The following is a 26,581-nucleotide window of genomic DNA, read 5'->3' as shown; positions in this document are numbered from 1 at the left end:
TTGCTGAGTTTATCCTTTCACCCTCTTTTGAACAAGGGTGTAAATTTGCAATTCTCCCATCCTCTGGCACCGCCCCCATATCGAAGAATGATTAGAAGATTATGGCCAGTACCTCTGCAATTTCCTGGTACCTCCAGTCTCCTCTTGCAAGGCATGATTTTGTTTTTTCTATTTTGGCTGCATTGGGTTGATGGGGTAGTGTGGAGGGAGGATTTAAAAAATGAGGTATCTATATAAATTGTTTACTAAATATCTACATTTTTCTTTGGGGTTAAGCATTGTTACAGGCTGTTGCCTTAAATTGTCTTTTCTTGAGATAAATTAGTACATTTGGCAGCAATCTTGACTCTTTCAAGTGAATTTTCCAGCAGCCGAGTGACTGCAATGGAAAAATGGCATTTGTCAGCAGGAAGATGGTGAACTACTGATTACTCCTGATTCCTAGCTTCTGTTGAATGTGAATGGCTGGCAATAAATGCTACTTTAATGGAACTGTTCAAGCTAGCTATACTAAATGCTAAAGGGAGAGGGGAGACTTGTATTAATTTATTAATCCTCTTTAGACTATTTCAGCTAGCTACTCTATGCTGGGAATAGTTTTATAATCCTAGACTAAAAGCAATTTTAACCAAGTTAAATACTACAAGTACTTCCTTGTACCCTCTTCTATGCTCTTCCATATGTTGTTCTGTGCCCACATCTGTGTAAGCTTGCAATCTGACAGGCTGCCTTTCTTTGGTCTCCATTTTCCCAACTATTTTGTAGGTGAAATTGATGTCTCTTTTTTTTATTAGCTGAAAACCAGCATTAAAGGCCAGTTTTTTGGCAGTCAATGAAAAATGCAGGGTCATCGTAAAATGAACCAAACCAAAAGTGCCTGCTGCCAGGTGAACTCACCTCAACTTGGCCATCAGTGAGCAACCCCCCCCTGATTTGCTTTTGGGAATAGGAGACCTTTTCTTTTTCATGAAGTAGTTTCCTGATCAGCCTAAATATCCAGGTAATTCATGGGGCTGCATTTTTTTTTAAATGGCAACTTGCTAACAAGCTGAGCAGCCAGTATTGTAGACTGCTCAGTCTATAATTTTGGTGCTGGGTAAATGGTACCAATATTCTACTAGGGAAGCAGTGCTCTGCTTTTCTTTGGTCCATTGCTTACTACTGCTGCAAAGCAAAATCATAAATTGCACTGCAATCTGAAGCCAGAAAACAAATTACAACTTGTTCCCAGTGAAATAAATGCCACACTCGTGATCACTCGGCTCCTGGAAGTTTCTAGAGAAATGCCTGACTGTTGCTGTGCTGAATAGATTTCTATACATTTCTGTCTAGCTTCAACTCTCGGGTGGTAGGAAGTGTCTTTTTCCTCAAGGTGGCATTGGTATCTTGTACATAGAAGGTAATTGTGATGAGCAGAGTCAAGTCAGGCACTGTTTCCAAGTTGGAAGTAAACAGACTATGCTAGCAGAATTATTCAGCTTGTTCTGCATTTGCTGATTCAGGGCTGTAGCCAGCAGTTGGAGGTAGTCCAGGACCAAGTATTATTGAAGGGGGAGGAGAATGTGGTGGCGCAACTCTGAACAGTACAGTTTGAGCTGCCTGCTCGCTGTCACCAAGCTTCAAGCTGCTTTTTAATACATGGCTTCTTGCAATCCTCGAACACTCAGTGCAAGATTGAGTTGGAGTGAAGTTTCGAGGAATGTTTTTAATTTCTTGCACCGAGAAGTGATGTAATTCACAGGAGTGTGAGAGTGCATCAGCAGTTCAGTCACATGCTGGACTAGTCACTGATGCAGCCCAAGATACATGGCAGTTTTATAGGGCACAGTCGCAGGTTAGGAGCTGGACAGATGGGATGCAACTAACTGTAATCTTAAAACATTTTTAATCTCTTCCTCCTGCAGATTTGAACAAAATTGACGCAGGAACTAGCAGCAGGATGCTGTTTCCCACATCTGCACAGGATTCATCCCGAGGCCTCCCAGACACTATGGACCTATGCTTGGGCCTCCAGTCCCTGAATCTGACAGGGTGGGACCGACCGTGGAGCACTCATGACTCTGATACTGCAGTACAGGCTGGTTCATCGGGTGAGTGCAGCATTCATTTGTCCCCAATACCAACAGGATGGGTATTTAAAAACCAGATTTAAATAAGCTGCGTAATGTTTGTTCAGAACCTACTAGAGCAATTCTAATTCAGTGTTCGGCCAATTGCTTAAATCTAAATGCGGACCAGGCTGCAAAGTATAGTAGTATTTTTTTAATTAAATTTATATGTAACCCTAGTGTGTCCAGAATTATCCTACCTGCGATGGTTGCATTTTAAGCCATTTGCTTTAGGTCACTGTCTATATAAACTTGCATCTGCTGCTTGTGTAACAAAACTGTTTAGATACAAGAAATGTATATCCGGAATCTCTGCTCTGTTTTTCTGTGCAGTAGCCCAACCCAATATATATATTTTTTAAAACACACTAGGCACATTGGCAGCTAACTAGTGAATTTAGCAAGTGCTCTGTTATGCAAGCTTTTTTAACCATTGAATTGTATTAACATGCGCTGAATCAAATAAATATGAACATGCAGCTAAACTGATTTTTCTTTTGAGTTGTAATTAATTCCGTCTCCACAAGGGGATGACTCCTTAAAGCCACAGCCCTAATGTAACTGGGGAATTTGCCAAAATGTAGCTTCCTGCAATATTAAGATATGGTATTTTTGGTGTCTAGAATTGATGCCTTATCAGCACACTGAAAGGAACCTTGATGTACTGGCTTCTATTTGCCTCTGGTGTCTGTTTCCTTTCCTGTTATAGGCCTTCCACTCTGGCTTCAACTGTGTACTATACCTGTTGGAAGGCAGGGCATGTCAGAGTTGCAGATAATGCCACAGTAGCTATCTGCTGTTGTATTGTTTCGATTGTCTAGTCTGTTTTTGAATTGCCTTGATCACTTTAATATTAATGTGGAATAACCACTCTAACTGTATCCAGGATGTCCTAATGGGATTTCCTGAGTTTCAAACCTCAAGTAAAAATAGCAATTTCTTGCCATGCACCAATCTCTTGTCTCTAACTTGCAAATGGGTATAGAATTGCTCTAGCTTGAAGCAGTTGTTACCAGAATATACCCTGCCTAGGCTTGACTATTCCAATGCACTCTTGGCTGGCCTCCCACATTCTACCCTTAGTAAACTAGAGGTGATCCAAAACTTGGCTGCTCGTTTCCTAACTCTCTCCAAGTCCTGCTTGCACATGTGCTCACTGACCTACATTGGCTTCTGGTTAAGCAATGCCTCTATTTCAAAATTCTCATCCTTTATTTTCACATCCCTCCATGGCCTCTCCCCTTCCTATCTAATCTCCAGCCCCACAACCTGCCCCACCCCCCCCTCTTCCCCAAGAGATGTCTGCATTCTTCTAATTCTGCCCTCCTGAGCATCCCTGATGAAAACCACTCAATTATTAGTGGCCATGCCTTCTGTTGCTCTGGAACTCCTTGCCTAAGCCTACTACTACCTCTACTACTCTGCTCCTTCAAGATGCTCCTTCAAACATGCCTCTTTGACCAATCACATAAGAAATAGGAATAGGCCATACAGCCCCTTGAGCCTGCTCTGCCATTCAATAAGATCGCCTGCTCTGCCATTCAATAAGATCATGGCTGATCTGATCATGGACTCGGCTCCACTTCCCTGCCCACTCCCCATAACCTCTTATCCCCTTATCGTTTAAGAAACTGTATTTCTGTCTTCAATTTATTTTATGTCCCAGCTTACACAGCTCTGAGGCAGTGAATTCCACAGATTTACAACCATCTGAGGAAATTTCTCCATCTGTTCTAAATGGGCGGCCCCTTATTCCAAGATCATGCCCTCTAGTTCTAGTTTCACCCAGCATTGAAAACATCCTCTCTGCATCCACCTTGTTGAGCCCCCTCACTTATACATTTCGATAAGATCACCTCTCATTCATCTGAATTCCAATGAGTAGAGGCCCAACCACCTCTACCTTTCCCCATAAGTCAACTCCCTCATTCTCCAGAATCAACTTGATGAACCTTCTCCAAACTACCTCCAAAGCAAGCACATCCCCCTCGTAAATATGGAAACCAAAACTACATGCAGTATTCCAGGTGTGGCCTCACCAATACCCTGTACAGCTGTAACAAGACTTCCCTGTTTTATATTCCATCCCCTTTGCAATAAAGCCCATGGTTCCATTGGCCTTCCTGATCACTTGCTGTACCTGCATACTATCCTTCTGTGTTTCATTCACAAGTACCCTCAGGTCCTACTATACTGCAGCACTTTGCAATCTTTCTCCATTTAAAGAATAACTTGCTCTTTGATTTTTTTTTTCTGTCTAAGTTAATGACCTCACACTTTCCAACATTATACTCATCTGCCAAATTTTTGCCCACTCATTTAGCCTGTCTATGTCCTTTTGCAGATTTTAATGTTCTCACATTGCTTTTCCTCCGACCTTTGTATTGTCAGCAAGCTTGGCTATGTTACTCAGTCCCTTCTTCCAAGTCAATATAGATTGTAAATAGTTGGGGTCCCAGCACTGATCCCTGCAGTACCCCACTAGTTACTGATTGCCAACCAGAGAATGAACCATTTGTATCTGTTTTTTTTCATTAGCCAATCCTCTATCCATGCTAATATTGCCCCCAACCGTGTGAACTTTTATCTTGTGCAGTATCTTTTATGTGGCACCTTGTCAGATGCCTTTTGGAAGTCCAAATATACCTTATCCACCCTGTTCATTACATCCTCAGAACTCCAGCAAACTTGTCAAACATGACTATCCCTTCATAAATCCTTGCTGACTCTGCCTGACCAAACCTGTGCTAATTTCTACTTGTGCAGCTGTCAAATTTTTTTTTCTCATAATACTCTTGTGAAGCGCCTTGGAACGTTTCACTACATTAAAGGTGCTATATAAATAGTTTTTTTTTAAAAAGATGGCTATAATATATCACATTTGAGATCTGGAAGCAAAATAACTAGTTACAAATCAGTGCTGAAAATTTGGGACATTAAATATGGAGCACTGGTTAAGACTGGTCTTAAACAATGTCTTGAGTAATTTATTTCAAACTGAAGTTGGTAGTGAAATTTTGTACATTTTGTCCTGGGACTATTCAGTCCTGAGATCTGACTTGCCATATTGAAGATTCTAATTACTACACTTTGCAAACAAAAACTCTGGCTAATGACTGGTGCTAGATTCAAATAATATACCTGCACTAAAGGGCAAATCTCAATTGCCCAGAACCACAGTAGGTTTGTGTCTTGAGTTGGAACTGATGTACTATTTGCCTTTTTCTTCCAAACGTATACTCTATGTTGAGTCTTCCCCTCCCGCTCCAGTTTATATTCTGTAACTTAGTAAATTTGATGCACTGAGATGGCACAGATGTGAAGTTTCATTTGGTCTTCATTGAAGTAGTTTCCCTGGATTGCTCAATGGCGGTCTTATGGCTAGCATTTTGTGACAGGCCAAGGCTACTGATCTTGTTCTAAATTGTAGGGAGGTCACAGTCCCAGTGGCATTTGGTATTGTCCATTATACATCAGTCTTGCTTTTTGGCCTTTTTTCCTCCAAGGTCAATTGGATGTCTATGTACAAATTAACCAGGTGCATTTTAATTTGCAAACCAAACTCTTTAGAAATCCAGTTTACCCTATTCTGCAATGGACACCATAACCAGAGTCCAGGAAATTTGAATGTAGACTGTCAAAAGTCAAAACATGCCTGTGCCCCCCACCCCCCCCAAAAAAAAGTGTAGGCCACTACTAGGGTTTAATGAGTGCATATCATTGCATTTCCTACTAGTTGGTTATCTAATCAGGACTGTCTGTCAAGGCATTGCAGGAATCTGGAACAAAATGGGGGAAAGCTCCAATCTCCCAGCCCTACTTGATTGCCCACCTGACTCATTGTGCCTTGAGCAGTCTGGACCTGCCTAGCTCAAATATTGGATAACTAATTTTGTCACAGATGGCTGACTCAGCTCGGTTTGTGTTCTAGATGGCCAATGCTGTACTGCAGTCTTGCTCGTCACTGGATTAATGCTGATCCTCTAAGGGATTTGGGAGACTGACTTTTCCCTGCCTAGATTTTTGTAGTTTGAGGCATCCCTCCCTGCAACCTTCCATGCCACAGCCATTTAACTGCTTCCACTGAATCTTGCATATGCACTCCACCTTTTCACTGAGTTCCCATGGGAGCAGAGAATGAGATTCTTGGATCAGTAAAGCCCAAATACCCTTTTTTCAATTGTGCCTCTTGCATTCACTTATCTAAGGGCAGTAATGATGGCTGCCAGACTAGTAATCCAGCAGGTTCATCTGGTTCAAGAAGGATGGATTTATTGATTCCCAAGTTCTTTAACTAGTTCTGTTGAGCAGCTAAATTGTAATGGTGGGATACTGAGGTGTAGAGGAACAGATAGGACCTTGGAGTGCATGCCCACAGATCCCTGAAGGTAGGACAGGAAAATAGTGGTTAACAAGGCATCTGGGATACTTTCCTTTTATTAGCTGAGATATCAAATGAGTAGGGAGGTCCTGCTTGGAACTGTGTAAAACACTAGGCCACAGCTAGACTAATGTGTACAGTTCTGGTCACCACATTACAGGAAAGATGTGATTGTGTTAGAGGGTACATTTTGGAACACCTGGCCACTCTAGGCTTTGTGATGAACAATTAGAGGGAGCAGTACAACCTTGTTCTGAAGGTCAATCAGATCTGCTGAGCTTATTTAGTCTGGTGACTTGACTCTAATATCCAGCTGTAGATGAGTGGTATAATCTTTCTCCATCCCCTCACCAAATTAAATTGCTAACCAGCTGATACTAATTGTTTTTAAATGTTAAATTGGTTGTTTTAAAAACCCTAGATTAATTCATCTTGGCTGATTTAAACTGTGGATTCCTTGCCTCTGTCTCTAAACCACTTTTTGCTGCAGTCAATTGTCAAAATTAGTTCTTGGTGCAGCCAGTAACTCTTGTCTTTTGGCTCTACTCCATAATTTGAAAGTTGAGTCGACAGTGCATTTTATAAAAGTGCTTTTTGGATCAGGCAATGTGGGAGTTCATCCCTCCATGTTCCATTGCACTGCGCAGCTTGGCAGGACCAGCACTGAATGGGGGAAGTTTTAGTATTAAACTTGAGGGGAAAATTTAGCTGGTGAGCAGCAGATGTATTGGTATGAAGGGCTATTGAACTAGTTTTGTCCTCCATCTCGTTCAAACTTGTTTTTTTTCTGCAATTGTATAATGAAACTGGTGAGCCTGAGGGATGACTGGAGGTGGGCAGATGTATGTAGTAAAACAGTGATCACAATAGAGAATTGGAGGGGCTAACCAAGGGTATGGATGGTGAGATTGAGTATAGAGGTCAGCAGTATTTTTTTTTAAATTCGTAGCCAATCTTTCCAATTCTTTGTCAAATCACAAACGCCAGAGGTCACCTTGCACACATCAAGGATCACTCTGCGCCAATGCTCTTAGCCAAAAGGCCTAGAGCCACTGCACTGTTCCTGGAAGTACTGCAATACCAGATTCGTGCCATGGAGGTGGATGGGTCAGGCCCCCCACACACCTCCGTGGAGGTGGATGGGTCAAGCCACCCCACCCATAGGGGTCAGCAGTATGGTGAGATGTTTGGGTCTAGGTTTAAGTTGCTGAGGATAAAGTCTTGCTCTGTGCAGAGGCTAATGGAGAGGAGGATAACCTCTTGGTTAAGGAAGTCAGAGTGAACTTGGAAGGGCAGCTGGAGGGTGCTGAGTGAGGTAGGAGGGATGTCGAAGGATGGGGTGCTCAAAGGAGTCAGTGGCGAACTTTGATGCATTTGGGGATGAGGACAATGATGTAACTGGTGGTTTGGCTTGGGAAGTTATGGAATGTAGTTAGGTGGAGAAGGAATCTCAACCAGTAAGCTGTTTGGCAAGGAGGCATTTTGTGTTGACTTCAACTCTAAAGTTAAAGCGTATATTGAAATAACTTTTTTTTCCCCTTCCATGCAGTTTTAGGCCTTCTCACTAACCCCTTGAGTTCTCAGCTGTCAAGAGCAGCAGTTGGGTTCCCATCACTGGATCCAATAGGATCAAATTATGTCGACCAATTTGCATCATCTTTGCCAAAGCGATTGGACAGCCGTTCAGTGTTGGACTCTCGGTCAAGCAGCCCATCTGACTCTGATACAAGTGGCATCAGCTCTGGCTCTGATCCCCTTTCGGAGCTCATGGTAAGATGTCTTCAATTTCAAAATCTAGGCTGGTCTAACCAGTTGTACAAGTTTTAACACAGCACATCAAATTTGGTACGGGCTGTTTTAATACCAGTACAGTAATGTTGCATCCTCAAGCTGGAATAGCTTGTGTGGCTACAGGAAGTTAGCTGTGCTTGATGGATACCCTACCTTGTCTAGGGTATGAAGCATCATTCCACCTGGAGCAGGTGATGTATGCCTATCTTCACCCTTTACAGTGAAGGTGAGTAGGTCTTGTGCAAGACTCCCTTTCTAGTACCCAGAAGAACAAAGTGATGGGTGTAGGGTATTGCAATTTGTTATGGCCATCTTATTGGATTTGTCTAAACTCAGTTTGTGTTCAAGCCTGGTTGTAATTCCTCAAAGTGGATGAATAGATGGCATTGGAGTGGGGAATGGTATGTTCAGGGTTAATTGGAATTGACCCTCTAAATTATATTGCATGTAGCCTTTATAAATTTGTATCTAAACTCCTCCATTCTTGCTGATTGGCAGCCTGTATCTTGCTCTCTCGTGGAGGAGTGCAGAATTTGATTCCCTATAGGAGTACAGTATTGAGTCTTGCAGAAATAGTTGTGGTTAATCCTCTAATCTAGTGGAAACCTGGTTATTAGTACATTTTTTAAGCTTTAAACTTAGTGCTGCATACCAATTTTTGCCAGAATTTCAAATTAACATAAGAACATAAATAGGATAGGCCTGCTCCACCATTTAATAAAATCATGGCTGATCCAATCATGGACCCAGGTCCACTTCCCTGCCTGCTCCCCATAACTCCTTAATTCCTTATCTGTTAGTTCTGTCTTAAATTTATTCAATGTCTCTCAGCTTCTACAGCTCAGGTAGTGAATTCCACAGATTTACAATCCTCAGAAGAAATTCCTCCATCTCAGTTTTAAATGGCCTCCCCTTATTCTAAGATTATGCCTCCTAGTTCTAGTCCCATCAGTGGAAACATCCTCTCTGCATCCACCTTATCAAGCCCCTTCATAATCTTAGATGTTTCGATAAGATCACCTCATAATTCCAATGAGGCAGAGGCTCAACCTTTCAAGTTAACCCCCTCATCTCTGGAATCAACCTAGTGAACCTTCTCTGAACTGGCTCCAAATTAAAACCTTGACTAGTGCAATCAAATCTGGTTATCATCCAATTGCATTAGGAGTCTTTGGACCCAGTGGCATTATTCATTACACAAACAAGATAACTAGACTGGCATGATCCTAAGAGACTATCTTGGAACATCTTCCAAAATTCCCTAGATTGAAGAGCGGTCCCTCTAGATTGGAAGGTAGCAAATGTAGCCCTGGTGTTCAAAAGAGGGGGAGGACAAGGAACAATGGGCCAATTAACCAGACAGTAGGAAAAATGCTAAAATCTGTTCTTGAAGGATGTGGTAACAAGGCACTTGGAAAATCACTGATTAGGCAAAGTCAACATGGTTTTATGAAGGGAAATGGTGTTTGACACAATTTTGAGGGTGTAACTAGCAGGGTAGATAAGGGGAACCAGTGATGTATCTTTGCATTTTGGGATTCATTCGATAAGGTAAAACAGATTGTTGCACAAGATTAGGTCTCGTGGGATTGGGGGTAATGTGTTGGTATGGATTGAGGATTGGTTAATGGATAGACTAGAATAAACATAAACATAGAAAATAGGTGCAGGAGTAGGCCATTCAAGCCTGCACCACCATTTAATATGATCATGGCTGCTCATGCAACTTCAGTAATCCATTCCTGCTTTCTCTCCATACCCCTTGATCCCTTTAGCCATAAGGGCCACATCTAACTTCCTTTTGAATATATCTAACGAACTGGCCTCAACAACTTTGTGGTAGAGAATTCCACAGGTTCACAATTCTGAGTGAAGAAGTTTCTCCTCATCTTGGTCCTAAATGGCTTACCCCTTATCCTTAGACTGTGACCGCTGGTTCTGGACTTCCCCAACATCAGGAACATTCTTCCTGCATCTGGCCTGTCCAATCCAGTCAGAATTTTGTTTGAGACATGGGAATAAGTGGGTCACTTTCAGGATGGCAGGGTGTAACTACTGGGACTGCTGCAAGGATAAGTGCTTGGGGCCTCAGCTATTTAGAGTCTATAATCAATGACTTGGTTAAGGGAACAGTGTAATAGATCCAAGTTTGCAAACACTAGAAAGCTAGGTGTGAGGAGGATGCAGAGGCTGCAAAGGGATTTAAATGGGTTAAGTGATTGGGGCAGATGGAGCATAAAAAAGTAACGTGAAATTATCCACTTGATGGGATAATGGAATATCTGAATACTTTTTAAAGGGGAGACTAGTTAATGTTGGTATTTGAAGGGATTTGGAAGTCCTTGTAACATGAAGGCATAGCAAGCAATTGGGAAGGCCAATGCTATGTTGGAGTATGAGTAAGGAAGTCTTACTGTAATTGTATAGGGCCTTGGTGAGACCACACCTGTAGTACTATGTACAGTTTGGTCACCTTGCCCAAGGAAGGATATACTTTAGAGGGAGTGCAACAAAGGTTTGCTCGATTTGATTCTTGGGATATGAGGACTGTCTGATCTATTACTCAAAAGCAGGTGCATCATTAGGAAACCATGTCATTATTTGCTTTTATTAAAAATCCTTGTGTTTTACAATTTGTAAGTTGCTAAACTAAGGATTTAATTAGGTATAAGAATGTAGTGTATTTGCCTTCTGTACTTGAGGTTAGTGGATAAAGTGAACACTTCAGTGAATTATTTTAATCCCTAAAAGGGTTTTTCTAGACAGACTATCTTGTATTTCTGCCAACTATAAACCTGTAAATGTGTTTTCTCTAGTCAAGCCTTCGCATTTCTCCTCCAATTTCCTTCTTGCCTATGGGTGGAGTAGGCAGGGACCCGATGAAACGGATTGGTATGAGTCCTCGACTGGATCAAGATCAGGCTTCAATGACCAATCCAATCAGCCCTAATCCCTTCAAAAGATGGTCAGCAAATTCTGGGTGGGCAAACTGGGATCTTTTGGAGAGCCCAGAAGATCCTTTTAGCATTGAAAAGGAGGCCAGACTGCATAGACAAGCTGCAGGTAAGCTGGGAAATTCCTGTTTCAAAGCTGGACTCTTTGGTTAACACGTCTGTCTGTGTTCTTCCATCTCTCTCAAAATGGGGTAATCAATTTTGTGTAAATTGACACATCCAGAGTGGTGTCTGCTGGTGGCTCTTCCTTCCTAACCTCTACTCAGTTTGGAAGTTTGCTGTAAACCAGTTGGACTTGTGGTCTTTTGCCATTATACAGTGTCTGGAAGCTAACCCCACTGAAGTCTTGTACATGTTCTGATTTTCAACCATTTTAATGACTTCCAAATGTATTTAAATGGAATATTGCTTTTGATGGACTGGATATCCTTTTTTAGAGCTGTTTATAAAGATGAGCACCTCTTAATGCATAGAAGATGCACCTGATGAAGCACTTTTTTTATAAACCAAATTTCTATTGTGATTGCTTAATTGGTCATGAGCATGCCTAGCATCTCTCGTCAAAATGGCTATCTGCTGTTTGTGTGGAGCACTTGATTGCTGTGAGCATTTTTTGGTGTGTAATTGTGATTTTTAATTTCTGAGTGCAAATTAAACCAATGTAAATCTTGTTCACGATCCAATGTTTAAAATTCTGTCTAATGGCTTACTTAAAAGATGCTGTGCAATAAAATATGAATGCATGTGATAATTTACCTTTCTCATTTGGATTCAGATAAATCACATGGCTTCCAAAGACTTCCAACTGAAACTTTATCCTCGTATCTAGCTAATGGGCTGCCTCTGATATGTCTCCAATTAACTGGTGTTGGCTTATTGCCTTCTCATCTAATATTTGTAAAGACTAGTAACATTGGCTTGGCATTCATTTCATCCCATAACTAGGCTGCACATTTCTACACTAGGGAAGAGCTTTGCAGCCATCTACCCTAATTCTGCATAGCTGTCCCAGAGGCAGGAAAAATGCAGGTTTCTCTGTAGTAACTCGTTGCTTGCAACAAATCTCTTGTATGGTGCGGGGGTGATGAAGAGTGGTGCAGTGTCTTGCGCATGGGTTCAAACCCAGGACTGGCTGGCATGCAAGTCCCAGGCACTAAAGTCTCAATGTGATGTTTCTGCAGTGTGACTGCGAAATGTGGCTAACCTGTGATAGTGAAACAATGTGGAGGGGTAGAAATCTAGTGATTGTGAATATTTATTTATTTTTTGTTTCCCTAAAGCAATGAGTGAAGCCACCTTTACTTGGAGAGGCCAGCTGCCACCCCGGAATTACAAGAACCCAATCTATTCCTGCAAAGTGTTCCTGGGTGGTGTTCCCTGGGATATCACTGAAGGTAAATGTCACTTGCTAAGATTGCTGATCGGAGGGAATAGCTGTTGTATTGCATGGTACTTAAATTTGCAATAGTCTTGGGATTGTTGTAAAATTAGAATTTTACTGCTCTATAGTTAGCTGACCCTGTTATGGTATTAAATATAGTGATGGCACTTAAAGGTGATCACTTTTAGCTATTTAAATGAAGCTTCATTTTTATATCGTCTAGTGCCTGGTTGTGCAAGTATTGCTTTTCTATGTTGAAATATAGAAATGAATGCTGCATTGCCTGCGATTTGAGCTATCTGTATTTCATATTTTGTTTTTAACTAATTGTAGCTGTAACAATCTAATTACTGAATCAAACTTACAAATCAAAACTAAATGCTGGTTTTGCCTATTTTGCTTGAAGCAAATGTCATTTGAATCCTCCTGTTACCAAATCAAGCTATGCTTAGAAAGTTGGCTGACATTGGACAATTCTGATGTTCGAGGTCAATTGCTAATTCCAATTCTAGTTCCAGTAATGTCCTTACCAAGCAGTTCAGAGCAGATTGGCAAAAGCCACCACTTAGTTGAATCTACTTCACTGGTTTCAAAACGGATCCCAGTGGCTAGTTTAAGTCTGCACCTTGGGTCTGAGGTGATCTTGAGAGCACATTCTAGAAAGACAAATTCTATAGTTCACATTTCCTACCCCATGTTTTGTGCTCTTCAGTAGCACTAGCAAAAATGTTGTTTTCTTCAAATGTATTCCCTCTTTTCACTGATTTCCTGGATAGACTACAGCACTCACTTTCTGCTTAATGGTCCCTTTTCCTTGTCCTAATAAATCCATTTCCATTGTTTCAAGAGCGCTCTCCCTTCAATTGAAGATCAAATGTCTAAGATCTACATTTTCTTCCTCCGCCCCTCATCCTTGTAACCTCTCTGAGGAATGCTTGTCTTTCCCTCCCAGCACAGGTGCCCAATCAACTTTCTTTGCTTTCTTTTTGAAGGTTGCAGATCGATTGCGTAGAGCTATACAAGATATTCATGAACAGGAGCAACACTTTTTTTTTTCTCCTAGATAGATTAGCAAAGTGGATCAGTCTGTTTCCTTGGGTAAACTAACAGTGCAGTCTTTTTTTTTGGACCCTGGCATCGATGTGATGAAGATAATATCTTACCAATTTTTTAAAACATAGATTATTCATTATTTGACTCCTCAACCATCACTGCAGAGAATAGGTGTGACTAGCCTCTAGTGTAATGCAATGTGATTCAAAGCTGCAGCAGTGTAATGTTGATGCATTAATGGGACATTGTTGTTGAGCTCAGTGCACCTGTCTACACCAAAATTTGGCCAATGGCAGATGTCTGGTTTTTGGCATGCTCTAAATTGCAAATACTGATGGTATTTATCCATATGGCTGCTTTGAGCTAGAAACTGACTGACTAGTGATCTGAAAACATACTGGGGAGATGAATCACTCTTGATGCAGGTTCTGTTCAGTGCAAATGTGATATTCTGGTAACCCAACATTTTTTTGATTTTATGAATTGGCAAAATATAATCTTAGACCTCAAACTGAAGAGCTGACTTCTAAACTGGCCAGGCAGCATCCAAATTGATTTCTATGGCAGTATTTTCATTGGTCCAATGAGCACTTAAGGATGTGCCTTTCTATTTATGGTCGGAGTGGTGCCACTGGGCCTGTTGTGGTATTTTGGTAAATAACTCATTTAATGTATGAAGTGATGTTTTTATAACCTTTTCTTCCTCCCTTTCTTCCCTAGTTGGACTGATAAATACTTTCAGGGTATTTGGTGCACTGAGTGTGGAATGGCCGGGTAAGGATGGCAAGCACCCTCGATGCCCACCCAAAGGTAATATGCCGAAAGGTAATGAGAGCTGAGACATGGTAGGACACTTTACCTGTTCTGACACAGTCACTGTCACTAAGGTTGAGGGTCAGAGCACTGGTATGCATGCAGGTACAACTGATGCCAAACCACCTTGGATGGTGGGGTAAGGGTGTGTAAGACTGCACTATTTTAAATGGTAACCAAATAGTTCAATGGTCAAGGCTGCTGCATATTATAATTAAATAGAAGTCTTCTTCACTGCACTGGTGCACTTGGCAAGACATTTACAAGCCTTGTTCTGGATTGAAATGTGTACCGCCTCAAAAGATGCTTGTATCTGCAATGTCTAGTTCTCTTGGCAGTTTGGTTCCCTAGTAGTCAAATAACACAATTTAAATGCAGTTCAGTGTAGATGCACATTGGTTGAGTTTGCATGAAAGTTCAAGGAGCTTGGAATCTGACTGTAGAGTTGGATTTGATTCTACATACTTGGCTACTAGAGAAATTACCAAGCATTTGCATTGAGCAGAATTACTTCAACCAAATGCATTCCTAATTTAAGCACAATCTGGTCGACATTTGACACAAACCCAGTTTCAGTAGAAATCCAAACCTGTACAGCTATTTTATCCATGATAATTTTGGTTCATAGAGCTTGCTCTGAAAGTATGCTGGAAAGATGCACTCTGCCACAAGAACTAAATCTTGCACTGCAAAATGTAGTTAAAATTTTTTTTCATTGCTAGGTTATGTCTACTTGGTGTTTGAATCAGAGAAGTCTGTGCGTGCGTTACTGCAATCCTGCACACACGATCTTATGAGTACTGATGGTGCAAGTGAATATTATTTCAAGATGTCAAGTCGCAGGATGCGCTGCAAAGAGGTACCGTTTATTGCAAGATATTTGTTTTATTAGTGAAGCCTTGTCCAAAACACTTTCTCTCCCCCTCCCGACCCCTTGTGCTCCCGAACTATCCTATCCTGTAAATGACTCCTGCTTTAGTATGAAACCAGTTTTGTACTGCATGGTCTGCAAAACTGGGTTTGAGCTCTTGAAATTGTTCATCCTGAGTAGTTTCTGACTGCCCAAGATATAAACTAAATGGCTTGGAATTGAGGAGTATTAATTAGCACTAATGCTGAATGTTGCTAACAAGCACTTAATGCTTATTGCCATTATGCAAATATCCAGATGTTTGGGGTGCCCATTTAAGATGGAAATGAGGAGAAATTTCTTCTGAGGGCTGTGAATCTTTGGCATTCTCTACCCCAGAGAGCAGTGGAGGCTGGGTCATTGAATATATTTAAGGTGGAGATACATAATTCTGAATAAGGGAGTGAAGGGTTATGGGGAGTGGGCAGGGAAGTGGAGTTGAGGCCAAGCTCAGATCAGCCATGATCTTATTGAATGGTGGAACAGGCTCGCGGGGCCAAATGGCTTACTCCTGCTCCAATTATGTTAAACTGCAATGCAGCCTGTCCCTGCTTGTCGAACCTTTCAATACATTACTGCCTTCTACCCCTCCTATTCTATTACTAGCAACTCTGATGGGGAGGAGAAAAGTGATGAGTCACATGGAGTCCTCTGCTTTGTAGCCTGTAATTTATTTTAACCTGCATTGCTCAAATGCCTACACTAATGTATAATCCTAGTATTAGTGTAGTGGATTGGGACTTTGTCAAGCTGCTCCTAGTGGGTTCAGTTTCTTGTACTTTTTTTGAAAGCCAGTTGATTTCTGCATAAAACTTTTAACCATGCTTGTTAAACTTTGCTTTTAACACTTTCAGGTACAAGTCATACCTTGGGTCCTTTCTGACAGCAACTTTGTCCGCAGTCCCTCCCAGCGCCTGGACCCCAGTAAAACAGTTTTTGTTGGAGCACTTCATGGAATGTTGAATGCAGAAGCCTTGGCAGCGATCATGAATGACTTATTTGGAGGAGTGGTATATGCTGGTATTGATACTGACAAGCACAAGTATCCAATTGGTATGTTCACATCTGTACTGTGTTCCCAAAAGGTTTGTGCTGTGATGTTCCTTTTTAATTTGACCCACTTCATTTAAGTACAGCAGGTAGTTGTAAATTTTAGATATACTGTAATTAAATCTAGCCAAGGTGTCTGACTTTGTACAAAAGATTTGCTTAATGGTGTACTGATTTCTTGGTACCAGTAGACTATATATTGTGGTAGGTGTGTTTGCTATTGAATTGCTGTGGTTTCATTGTTCACGGCCCTTTCCTTGGACTGCAGCACTAACGTAGAATTTGTTTAATTTCAGAGCATGAGAAGGGTGTCTTGATCTCCCCCTCCCTAGAAAATTTAAGCAGGTCTGAGTGCTGTGGTTAACATGTCTAACATTGCTACCAGTGCCATGTGCTAGTCAGAAGGAATTGCATGATAGCTCAGATGAATGTGGCTTGAGGAGTGGTGCAGCAGGGAGGGATTCAAATTCCTGGGACATTGGAACCGGTTCTGGGGGAGGTGGGATTAGTACAAGCCGGACGGTCTGCACCTGGGCAGGACCGGAACCAATGTCCTAGGGGGGAGTGTTTGCGAGTGCTGTTGGGGAGGAGTTAAGCTAATATGGCAGGGGAATGGGAACCTATGCAGGGAGACAAGGAAGTAGAATGGGGGTAGAAGCAAAAGGTAAAGAAGAAAAGTAAAAGTGGAGAGCAGAGAAACCCAAGGCAAAAAGGGCCACATTTCAGCAAAATTCTGAAGAGGCAAAGTGTGTTAGAAAGACAAGCCTGAAGACTCTCTGCCTCAATGCAAGGAGTATTCGGAATAAAGTGGACGAATTAACTGTGCAGATAGCAGTTAAGTTATGATGTAATTGGCTCCAGGGTGACCAAGGCTGGGAACTCAACATCCAAGGGTAGTCAACATTTTAGGAAGGATAGACAGAAAGGTAAAGGAGGCGGGGTGGCATTGCTGGTTAAAGAGGAAATGAATGCAATAGTAAGAAAGGACATTAGCTTGGATGATGTGAAATCAGTATGGGTGAAGCTGCAGAATACCATGGGGTAGAAAACACTAGTGGGAGTTGTGTACAGACCACCAAACAGTAGTACGGTTGGGGACAGCATCAAACAAGAAATAAGGGATGCATGCAATAAAGGTACAGCAGTTATGGGTGACTTTACATATAGATTGGGCTAACCAAACTGGTAGCAATGCAGTGGAGGAGGATTTCCTGGAATGTATTGGGGATGGTTTTCTAGACTGATGTCAAGGAACCAACCAGGGAGCTGGCCATCCTAGACTGGGTGATGTGTAATGAGAAAGGACTAATTAGCAATCCTTGTTGTGAGACCCCTTGGAACAGTGACCATAACATAGAATTCTTTATTACGATGGAGTGACAGTTAATTCAGAAACTAGGGTCCTGAACTTTAAGGAAAGGAACTTTGATGGTTTGAGGTGTGAATTGGCTAGAATAGACTGGCAAATGATACTTCAAGGGTTGACGGTGGATAGGCAATGGCAAACATTTAAAGATCACATGGATGAACTTTAGCAATTGTACATCCCTGTCTGGAGTAAAAATAAAACGGAGAAGGTGGCTCAACTGTGACTAAGAAGGGAAATTAACGATAGTGTTAAATCCAAGGAAGCGGCATATAAATTGGCCAGAAAAAGCAGCAGACCTGAGGACTGGGAGAAATTTAGAATGCAGCAGAGGAGGACAAAAGGTTTGAGGGGGAAAATAAGAGTATGAGAAGCAGCTTGCTGGGAACATAAAAACTGACTGAAAAAGCTTCTATAGATATGTGAAGAGAAAAAGATTAGTGAAGACACGTAGGTCCCTTGCAGTCGGATTCAGGTGAATTTATAATGGAGAACAAAGATGGCAGACCAATTGAACAAATACTTTGGTTCTGTCTTCACGAAGGAAGACACAAATAACCTTCCGGAAGTACTAGGGGACTGAGGGTCTAGTGAGAAGGAGGAACTGAAGGAAATCCTTATTAGGTGGGAAATTGATGGGATTGAAGGTTGATAAATCCCTGGGGCCTGATAGTCTGCATCCCAGAGTACTTAAGGAGATGGTCCTAGAAATAGTGGGTGCATTTCCCAAATGTGATCATTTTCCAACAGTCTCGGTTCCTATAGACTGGAGGGTAGCTAATGTAACACCCCTTTTTAAAAAGGAGAGACGCAGTGGGTAATTCTAGACCAGTTAGCCTGACATCAGTGGTGGGGAAAATGTTGGAATCAATAAGGATGAAATAGCAGCGCATTTGGAAAGCAGTGACAGGATTGGTCCAAGTCAGCATGGATTTATAAAGGGAAATCATGCTTGACAAATCTTGAATTTTTTGAGGATGTAACAAGTAGAGTTGATGAGGGAGAACCAGTGGATGTGGTGTATTTGTACTTTCAAAAGGCTTTTGACAAGGTCCCACACGAGATTGGTGTGCAAAATCAAAGCACATGGTATTGGAGGTAATATACTGATGTGGATAGAGAACTGGTTGGCAGACAGGAAGCAATCTCGGGATAAACGGGTCCTTTTCGGAATGGAGTGCTGCCGGGCTCAGTGCTGGGACCCCAGCTCTTTACAATATACATCAATGATTTGGATGAAGGAATTGTGTAATATCCAAGTTTGCAGATGACACTAAACTGGGTGGTGGTGTGACCTTTTGAGGGGGATACTAAGGCTGCAGGGTGACTTGGACAGGTTAGGTGAGTGGGCAAATGCATGTCTGATGCAATATAATGTGGATAAATGTGAGGTTATCCACTTTGGGGACAGAAATGTGAAGACCGAATATTCTGAATGGTGGCAGATTAGGAAAAGGGGAGGTGCAACGAGACCTGGGTGTCATAGTTCATCAGTCATTGAAAGTTGGCATACAGGTGCAGCAAGTGGTAAAGAAGGCAAATGGTATGTTGGCCTTCATAGCTAGGGGATTTGTGTAGGAGCAGGGAGGTCTTGCTGTAATTGTACAGGGCCTTGGTGAGGCCTCACCTGGAATATTGTGTTCAATTTTGGTCTCCTAATCTGAGGAAGGATGTTTTTGCTATTGAAGGAGTGCAGCAAAGGTTCACCAGACTGATGGTCGGACTGACATGGGCTGGATCAACTGGACCTTTATACATTGGAGTTTAGAAGGATGAGGGGATCTCATAGAAACATACAAGATTCTGACAGGATGGGACAAGTTAGATGTGGGTAGATTGTTCTTGATGTTGGAAGTCCAGAACCAGGGGACATAGTCTTAGGATAAGGGGTAGGCTATTTAGGACTGAAACTTCACTCAGTTGTCAACCTGTGGAATTCCCTACCACAGTTGTTGATGCCAGTTCATTGGATATATTCAAGAGGGAGTTAGATATGGCCCTTATGGCTAAAGGGATCAAGGGGCATGGAGAGAAAGCAGGAAAGGGGTACTGAGGGAATGATCAGCCATGATATCAAATGGTGGTTCAGGCTCAAATGGCCTACTCCTGCACCTATTTTCTATGTTTCTATGTAAAAACTGCCAAATGGTTTTTGGGCACTAGTTGTATTAATTACCATAACTTTGAGCTAGCAAGTGATTTGTGCCAATGGAGCTTGCATTGCAGAATGATTGCATAAATATAAATTGGTTTGACGGACACTTCAAACTAACTGGGAGACCAAGTGACTGAAGTGCTGCTGTTGTGTTGTGTGAGAGCCAGAAAGCTTTGCTGTCCTTGCCAGCTGTTGCAAGGTGCTGGCCACAGTTGCTGATTTTTCTTTGTGAAATTTTCTAGCTAATATAGAAAGTATTCCATGTACAAATTTGCAACAGTGGCAGCATAACTGCAGAACTTTGGGAAAATCAAACCTTGGCTGGCTTAAGTGCAACATTGGTGAATTGCTTGTCTGCACCCTTGGTTAGTGATATTTGTAACACACCTGAGAATCAGTTTCGATGTGGGCCTTCCCCCAAACTGACTCGGCAGGTGACTCCTTTGCTTTGTAACTCATTGATACATGGTCTGGGAAGAACACTGTCCTGATCTGGTTGAGACCATTAATTTTGATGTAGACAATGGTAAGTGCCTACAGCTGCTTTGGATCCAGTTTGTAATGTGATCTAGTAGAGCTAATGGGAAAATGTGAACTAGACTTGGGTTTTGCATCGTATTGGCTACATGAGAAGATGGAGTTTTTAAACCTGAAATGCTATACCAACTGAATGTGGATACAAAACAGTTGTAGATTTGGCAGTATTCAGATTGGCAGTGTAAATATAAATGCAGAGGTTGCAATAGAATGTAGCTTTGGGGGGGAAAATCATGTGTCTGGGTGTGAGCTTTACAATTGCTGGATGTCAAATTTCTAATGAGTTCTAGTTGACGATTTCTGAATATGGTAATTGGTTCTTTCCTACTTTCAAATACCTTTTTTTTTTAAACAATAAATGGTTTACCTATGACTAGGGAAGAGGAATGAGCTTTCTTAACTCATTTTGTGACTCCAGGCTGAAAAATAGGTGAAATGTGAGGCTTGCATAGTGATACATTTTATAAACCTTTTCTCTCAACCCGTCCATTTCAAACTTTTTTCTGTATCTAATGATTGCAGAAAGACCAATTCCTGAAGGGTATGTGATGTACAATGCTGAACATGTCTGTCTTGCATGACCATACTTGTCTGATTCTTGCACCATGTTGGAACAAGGTTCTGGAGCTGCATCACCAGGTTGTTGATTTTGTTGCTTGACTAGGAGATGGGTCCTTGGCTGTTTCCTTCACTCCCTCAGCCTGGCCACCCCCCAAAAAATGGTTAGCAACCCGCTGGTGTATAGGAACAGGGGTAAAACATTCAGCCCCTCATGTTTTGGGATTTAAATTTGATCATTGCTGATCTGTGGCCTAACTCCATATACCCACCTTTGCCTCATCCCTTAACTTTGGTTCACAAATCTATCAACCTCCAATTTTAAATTGAACAATTTATCTAGCATCAATTGCCATTTGCAGAAGTGTTCCATATTTCTATCACCCTTTGTGTAGAATAATTTCCTAATTTCACAACATTCTGGCTCTAATTTTTAGACCCCAACCAGCAGAAATAGTGTGTCTCCACCCTCAGTTCCCCTTAATATCCTTAAAACTTTGATCTGATTACCCTTTAACCTTGTATATTCCAGGGAATACAACTCTGGTTTGTGTAATCTCCTCGTAATTTAACCCCTGGAGTCCGGGTATCAATCTGGTAAACCCATGCTGTACTTTAAGGCCAATATATCCTCCCAAAGGTGGTGTGCCCAGAACTGCTCAGTGCTCCAGGTGTGGTCTAACCAGAGTTTTGTATAGCTGTAGCATAACTTCTATTCTCCTCCCCCCCCCATGTATTCTAGTCCTCTACACACACAGGCCAGCATTCTATTAACCTTTGATTTTTTTCTGTACCTGTTTGACTGTTTAATGATCTTTGCACCTGGGGGTTCCTCCTGCTTTATTATATTGCCAGATCTAAAATACCCCAGGGTATTAAGTGTAGGTGAGAAAATTGTTGCTGTTCAGTTATGATCTTCCAAAACTCTCCAGGAGCTATTAAAGGCAATAAATAAACTAGTCTAATATCCATTGTGGGAAGTTACTGGAGTCTGTTATTGGCAGTGACTGAGCTTCTAGATAAATATGAGCTGATCACAGCCAGTATGGATTTGTAAAAGGGTAAATCATGTCTAACAACCTCTTAAATTTGGAGTGGTGTGTGTATATGTAGGAGTGTCAAGGGGTGGAAGTTGTTGCAGCTGTATGGAGCTCTCGTTAGATCTCATCTGGAGTACTATTTTCTTACGGTAGTAACAAATCAAACATCAATACCCAAGTCACATATCCAGGCCAAAGCTTCCAGTGTAGCAGCGTAGGCATCTTGTAGACTGCCTGTAAATTCCCTCTGAGGGCAGTACTCAATGTGCTCCAGAGTCTGGTTAGAAGCTCGTCACATAATGGGGATGCTTTAATCTTTCACCTGTGGAGGAGGTGGCAGCATCGACCATGACCGGGTTGAGGCAGTTGATGGTTGTCCATTGTTTGCGAGAGGTTTGTTACTTTAGCCTGTAATGTTGGCTCCTCTAAGGAATCCATTCTGTATGTCGCAGTTCTTCCAAGCATTTCGCCGTCTGTCATTAAGGCCGAGGGAGATTGCTGAACGGCTTCAGCGATGGTCCAAAATAGCCTTTTTGGGTTGGTGGTAGGTTGTTCAAGTCTGCCTGGATTGGTATGTCTTTGCTGGTGTAGTGGTTGTATTCTCTGGAGACTGCATATTCACAGCATAGGTGTGTTGGTGGTGGCAAAAGTGTACCAGTGATGATTCTCAGTAAAATTCAGCTGGACATCCAACAGCATGGCTATCAAGTCCGCATGTCAAATCTGGAGAGCAGTACTCCGCTGTAGAGTACACCAGGGCAAGTACTACCGTACTGAGGGCTTGAGCGTCTGCTCCCCATGTGGATCCAGTGAGTTTCTGGAGCAAGTTCTGGACAGGCTAGAGTAGAAAAAAGGAAACCATTTCTTCTGCTGGGAGTCCAGAATAGGGAGTATAATAAAATGGGAGCTAGTCCATTCAGGGTTGATACCAGGAAGCACTTCACACATGGGTAGTGGCAATCTAGTTCATGCCATCTTCCACTCTTTTTTTTTCTCTCTTTCCTCCCCCCTCCACCCAGGTGAGTGTGGTAGGGAGGTTAATTGAAACTTTCAAAACTGGATATAGATTTTGTGTTGAGGGTGATGGAACCAAGATGGAGTTGACAGGTCCACCATGTTCTAATTAAATGGCAGGATCGGCTTGAGGATGCACTATTTACTCTTCAGTAGGGCATACCTGTGGATTCAGACTTTCCAGTTCCTGTAGAATTCTCTAAATTCCAACATGAGTTGAATAGTAACACTAGTTTGAGTGGTATCAGTCTTGGACCATAAGCTAGACATTTCCCTAGTTTTGTGCACTAGTTCTCTCCTGGCCTATGCAAGGGCCATGCTTGCTCTTTGGGAGCAGTCTGCTTTAAATGGTTGCTCTCTGCCAGAGAAAAGAAAGCTCTAGCCATGCATAATAAGGCCATCTGAGTATTGGTCCTATGCACTCCCAGACAGGGTGCAGTAATATGTCACTAGACCCACAGCAATGTGGTTGACTCTTAACTGCCCCTTGAAATTGGCTTGCAAGCCACTCTAGGGCAATTAGGGATGGGCAATAAATACTGGCCTTGCCTGTGATGTCCACATCCTGTGAATGAATAAATAAATCTCTGGGCCAATTTAGGAAGTATGACTGTTCTCTGCCCAAATGGGAGAGAGAAAGTGAGTCTCCCAGAAATGGAGTGTGTTCACCCTGGTCTGTACATGGTGTTCAGTATGTTGTGGTTGGATTTATTCTCCCCGGAGACAGTGGGCCACAAGTAATCCAAGCTTGGCTCACCATTCACTATGCACTTGTTGCCGGAAGAACATTTCCAGTCCACTGCCCCTTTGGGCCAGGCAGTACCCATTGCTAATGCTGTGTTGTGCTATGGCAGCAATAGCCATCTTATTGCCTGTATTGTCTTGGGGACCCTGTGCAGCTTGTGTGGAATCACCTGGTGTCTGCATATTTTCCCTTGAATGCCAGCTTTGTGTGTGTGCAAGAATAGTTTACCAAAACAGTTCAATTTAGGTCGAGGAACTTGCAGATTGGCTTGTTGAATGCAATGGTGTCTCGGCATCCTGCTTTTAATTCTAAAAATTCTATTTGGCTACCATATATTCCAGCAAGGCTGTTGGCTATAGTGTTTTATATCGAACTATGGCCTGATCGAGTGTGGTCAGTGCTTCAATACTGCGGATGTTAGTCTGGACGAGGACAGATGTGGTGCACCTGTCCTCCCAGGGGATTCGCAGGATCTTGCGGAGACATCGTTGGTGATATATCGCCAAGCAAATGCTGTATGCGGAGCTCCTTGGTAAACAAGCCAAAGGTGGGCAGCGGAAATGTTATAAAGACACCCTCAAAGCCTCCCTGGTAAAGTGTGACATTACCACTGACACCTGGGAGACCCTGGCCAAAGACCACCCAAGACGGAGAAAGTGCATCCGGGAGGGTGTTGACTCTTCAAGTCTCAAAGCAAAGAGCGTGTAGAGGTCAAGTGCAGACAGCGGAAGGATCACGTGGCAAACCAGCCCCACCCACCCTTTCCCTCAACAAATGTCTCCCACCTGTGACTGGGTCTATGGCTCTCTTATTGGACTGTTCAGCAATCAAAGAACTCACTTTGGGAGTAGAAGCAAGTCTTCCTCAATTCTGAGGGACTGCTGATTTTTTTTATATGCCTGTTGTAGCAATCTTCCTGAATTGTGTATACTTTCAGATTATCTGTGAAAATGCACAGGATTTTTTAATAACTCTCAAATGTAGGCAAGGTTGCATTTATTGCTCATCCCAAGTTATCCTGAGGAGGTGTCGTGCCTGCGATGTCCTAATCATTTTTGTGCAGAAGTTTCTAAGGACCATACCTGTACGCTGGCTTGGATGTTGATTTGCTTGGTACTTTTGGGTTAATATTGGATGGGATGGAAGTCTCCCAGATTACTAGCCCTCATTTCTTGGTATTAAACCAACATTTTTCAAGCCGCCAGATAACCAGTGTAGTGCAGTTTGAGGACTCTGCTCTGCAGCCAATACCTTGTTCTGCAGTACTGGGTGCTAAAGTTTCATTCCCTAGCACGAATGCCAACTATTCTAAGTTTGGAAATTGTTGTAAGTGAAGTTTGGCAATAGTACAATTGCTTAGACGTGAGCAGTAATGGCAACACACCAGGAATCCAGGATCTTGGTCTGTTATGTAAACTAGAGGTGATCCAAAATTCAGCCACTTGGACCGAGTCCTGCTCACCCATCACCCCTGTGCTTGCTGACCTATATTGGCTCCTGGTTAATTTGAAAATTCTCATCCTCGTGTTCAAATCTCTCCATGGCCTTACCCCTGCAATCTCCTTCAGCCCCACAATCCCCCTCTCTTCCCTCTCTCCTTCCTCCTCCTCCTTCTGTGCCCCCCCCCTCAGATGTCTACACTCTAATTCTGCCCTCTTGAGCATCCCTGATTATAATCGCTCAACCATTGGTGGCTGTGCCTTCTGTTGCCTGGGCCGCAAGCTCTGGAATTCCTTTCCTAAACTTCTCTACCTCCTTTTTTTTTCCTCAAACGCTCCTTAAAACCTACCTCTGACCATGTCACCTGCACTAACTTCTACTTATGCGGCTCGATGTCAAATTTGTGTCTATACTCCTGTGAAGTGCTGTGGGACATTTCAGTACATCAAAGACGCTATAAATACTTGTTACTGCAAGAGTTCACCTTTGTCAGTCGGATTTTCTTCCAAATGTACCTGCAGAGGATTGTAGTGAAAATTAGGTCGTTTTTAATTTGGTTTTTGGGTTTTTCAGTTACTCCCGATTGTGTAAAGGCTGCATAGTACCCAGAGGTGATCTTTGTGTGTAGAAGAGGTTCTGTAGCTGCTACCTTTATTGCAATGTCTCTTCCTTTCCAAATTAAGGCTGTTTCTTTCACAATGTGGAGGGAGTGTTACCACATGCATCACATTTCTGTAGGAGCTGGTTGAGAAACTACAAGGATCTGCTGCACATTTTTCCCCTGGTGTCTCCTTTACTCGGGTAGAGTTTCCGTTTTGGGCGCAAGTTTTGAAGTGTTTTGTATCCCCGAATGCAAAACCTGCCATGAACCAGTGCAATTGGGCAGTGTTTTAGAAAGTTTAATATTTTTAAAGTAGCTTTAAAAAAAATATACCTTGATGTGGTAACTAGGTACCATTTTGATTTAGCTGAAAATGGGTTATCACACTAAGCATTTTTAAGCAGTCACTCCACCTGAATAACATGATCTTTAAATTATTGAAAATTACTTTAAAAACATCGAACCATTTGCTAGTTATATTGGGTACATTAGTCAGTTTTAATGAATTTTTAAAAACTTTTTTAAATGTTCCTATGTGTCCTTCCAAAAGAACCCACAATTTCTGGTGCTTCCAATTTGCAGAAAGTTCCATTTGTGATTAATTCATCCTGGGGGCATGGCCTGTTTCTAGCACGATGATGCTTAAACTAGCGCAAAAGATCACAAATTCTGCAATCTTTTGTG

At 42.2% G+C, this 26,581-nt stretch overlaps 1 protein-coding gene across 4 annotated transcripts in view; it reads left to right on the top strand.

The window, feature by feature from the left end:
• The window catches only part of cpeb1a (cytoplasmic polyadenylation element binding protein 1a), a 62,244-nt gene that overhangs the window by 32,813 nt on the left and 2,850 nt on the right, over positions 1-26,581 (top strand). For 3 of the 4 annotated variants that reach the window (XM_070865119.1, XM_070865122.1, XM_070865121.1), the window contains exons 3-9: positions 1,905-2,090; positions 8,039-8,259; positions 11,097-11,343; positions 12,515-12,628; positions 14,389-14,493; positions 15,204-15,340; positions 16,246-16,444. In XM_070865119.1, the coding sequence (XP_070721220.1) occupies positions 1,905-2,090; positions 8,039-8,259; positions 11,097-11,343; positions 12,515-12,628; positions 14,389-14,493; positions 15,204-15,340; positions 16,246-16,444 (1,209 nt within the window). The remainder of the gene's footprint in view (positions 1-1,904; positions 2,091-8,038; positions 8,260-11,096; positions 11,344-12,514; positions 12,629-14,388; positions 14,494-15,203; positions 15,341-16,245; positions 16,445-26,581) is intronic. The other variant, XM_070865120.1, reaches the window with a different exon arrangement.

The sequence above is a fragment of the Pristiophorus japonicus genome, chromosome 21, assembly GCF_044704955.1.
Source record: "Pristiophorus japonicus isolate sPriJap1 chromosome 21, sPriJap1.hap1, whole genome shotgun sequence".
Taxonomy (NCBI): domain Eukaryota; kingdom Metazoa; phylum Chordata; class Chondrichthyes; family Pristiophoridae; genus Pristiophorus; species Pristiophorus japonicus.
This window is presented reverse-complemented; position numbering and strand designations above follow the sequence as displayed.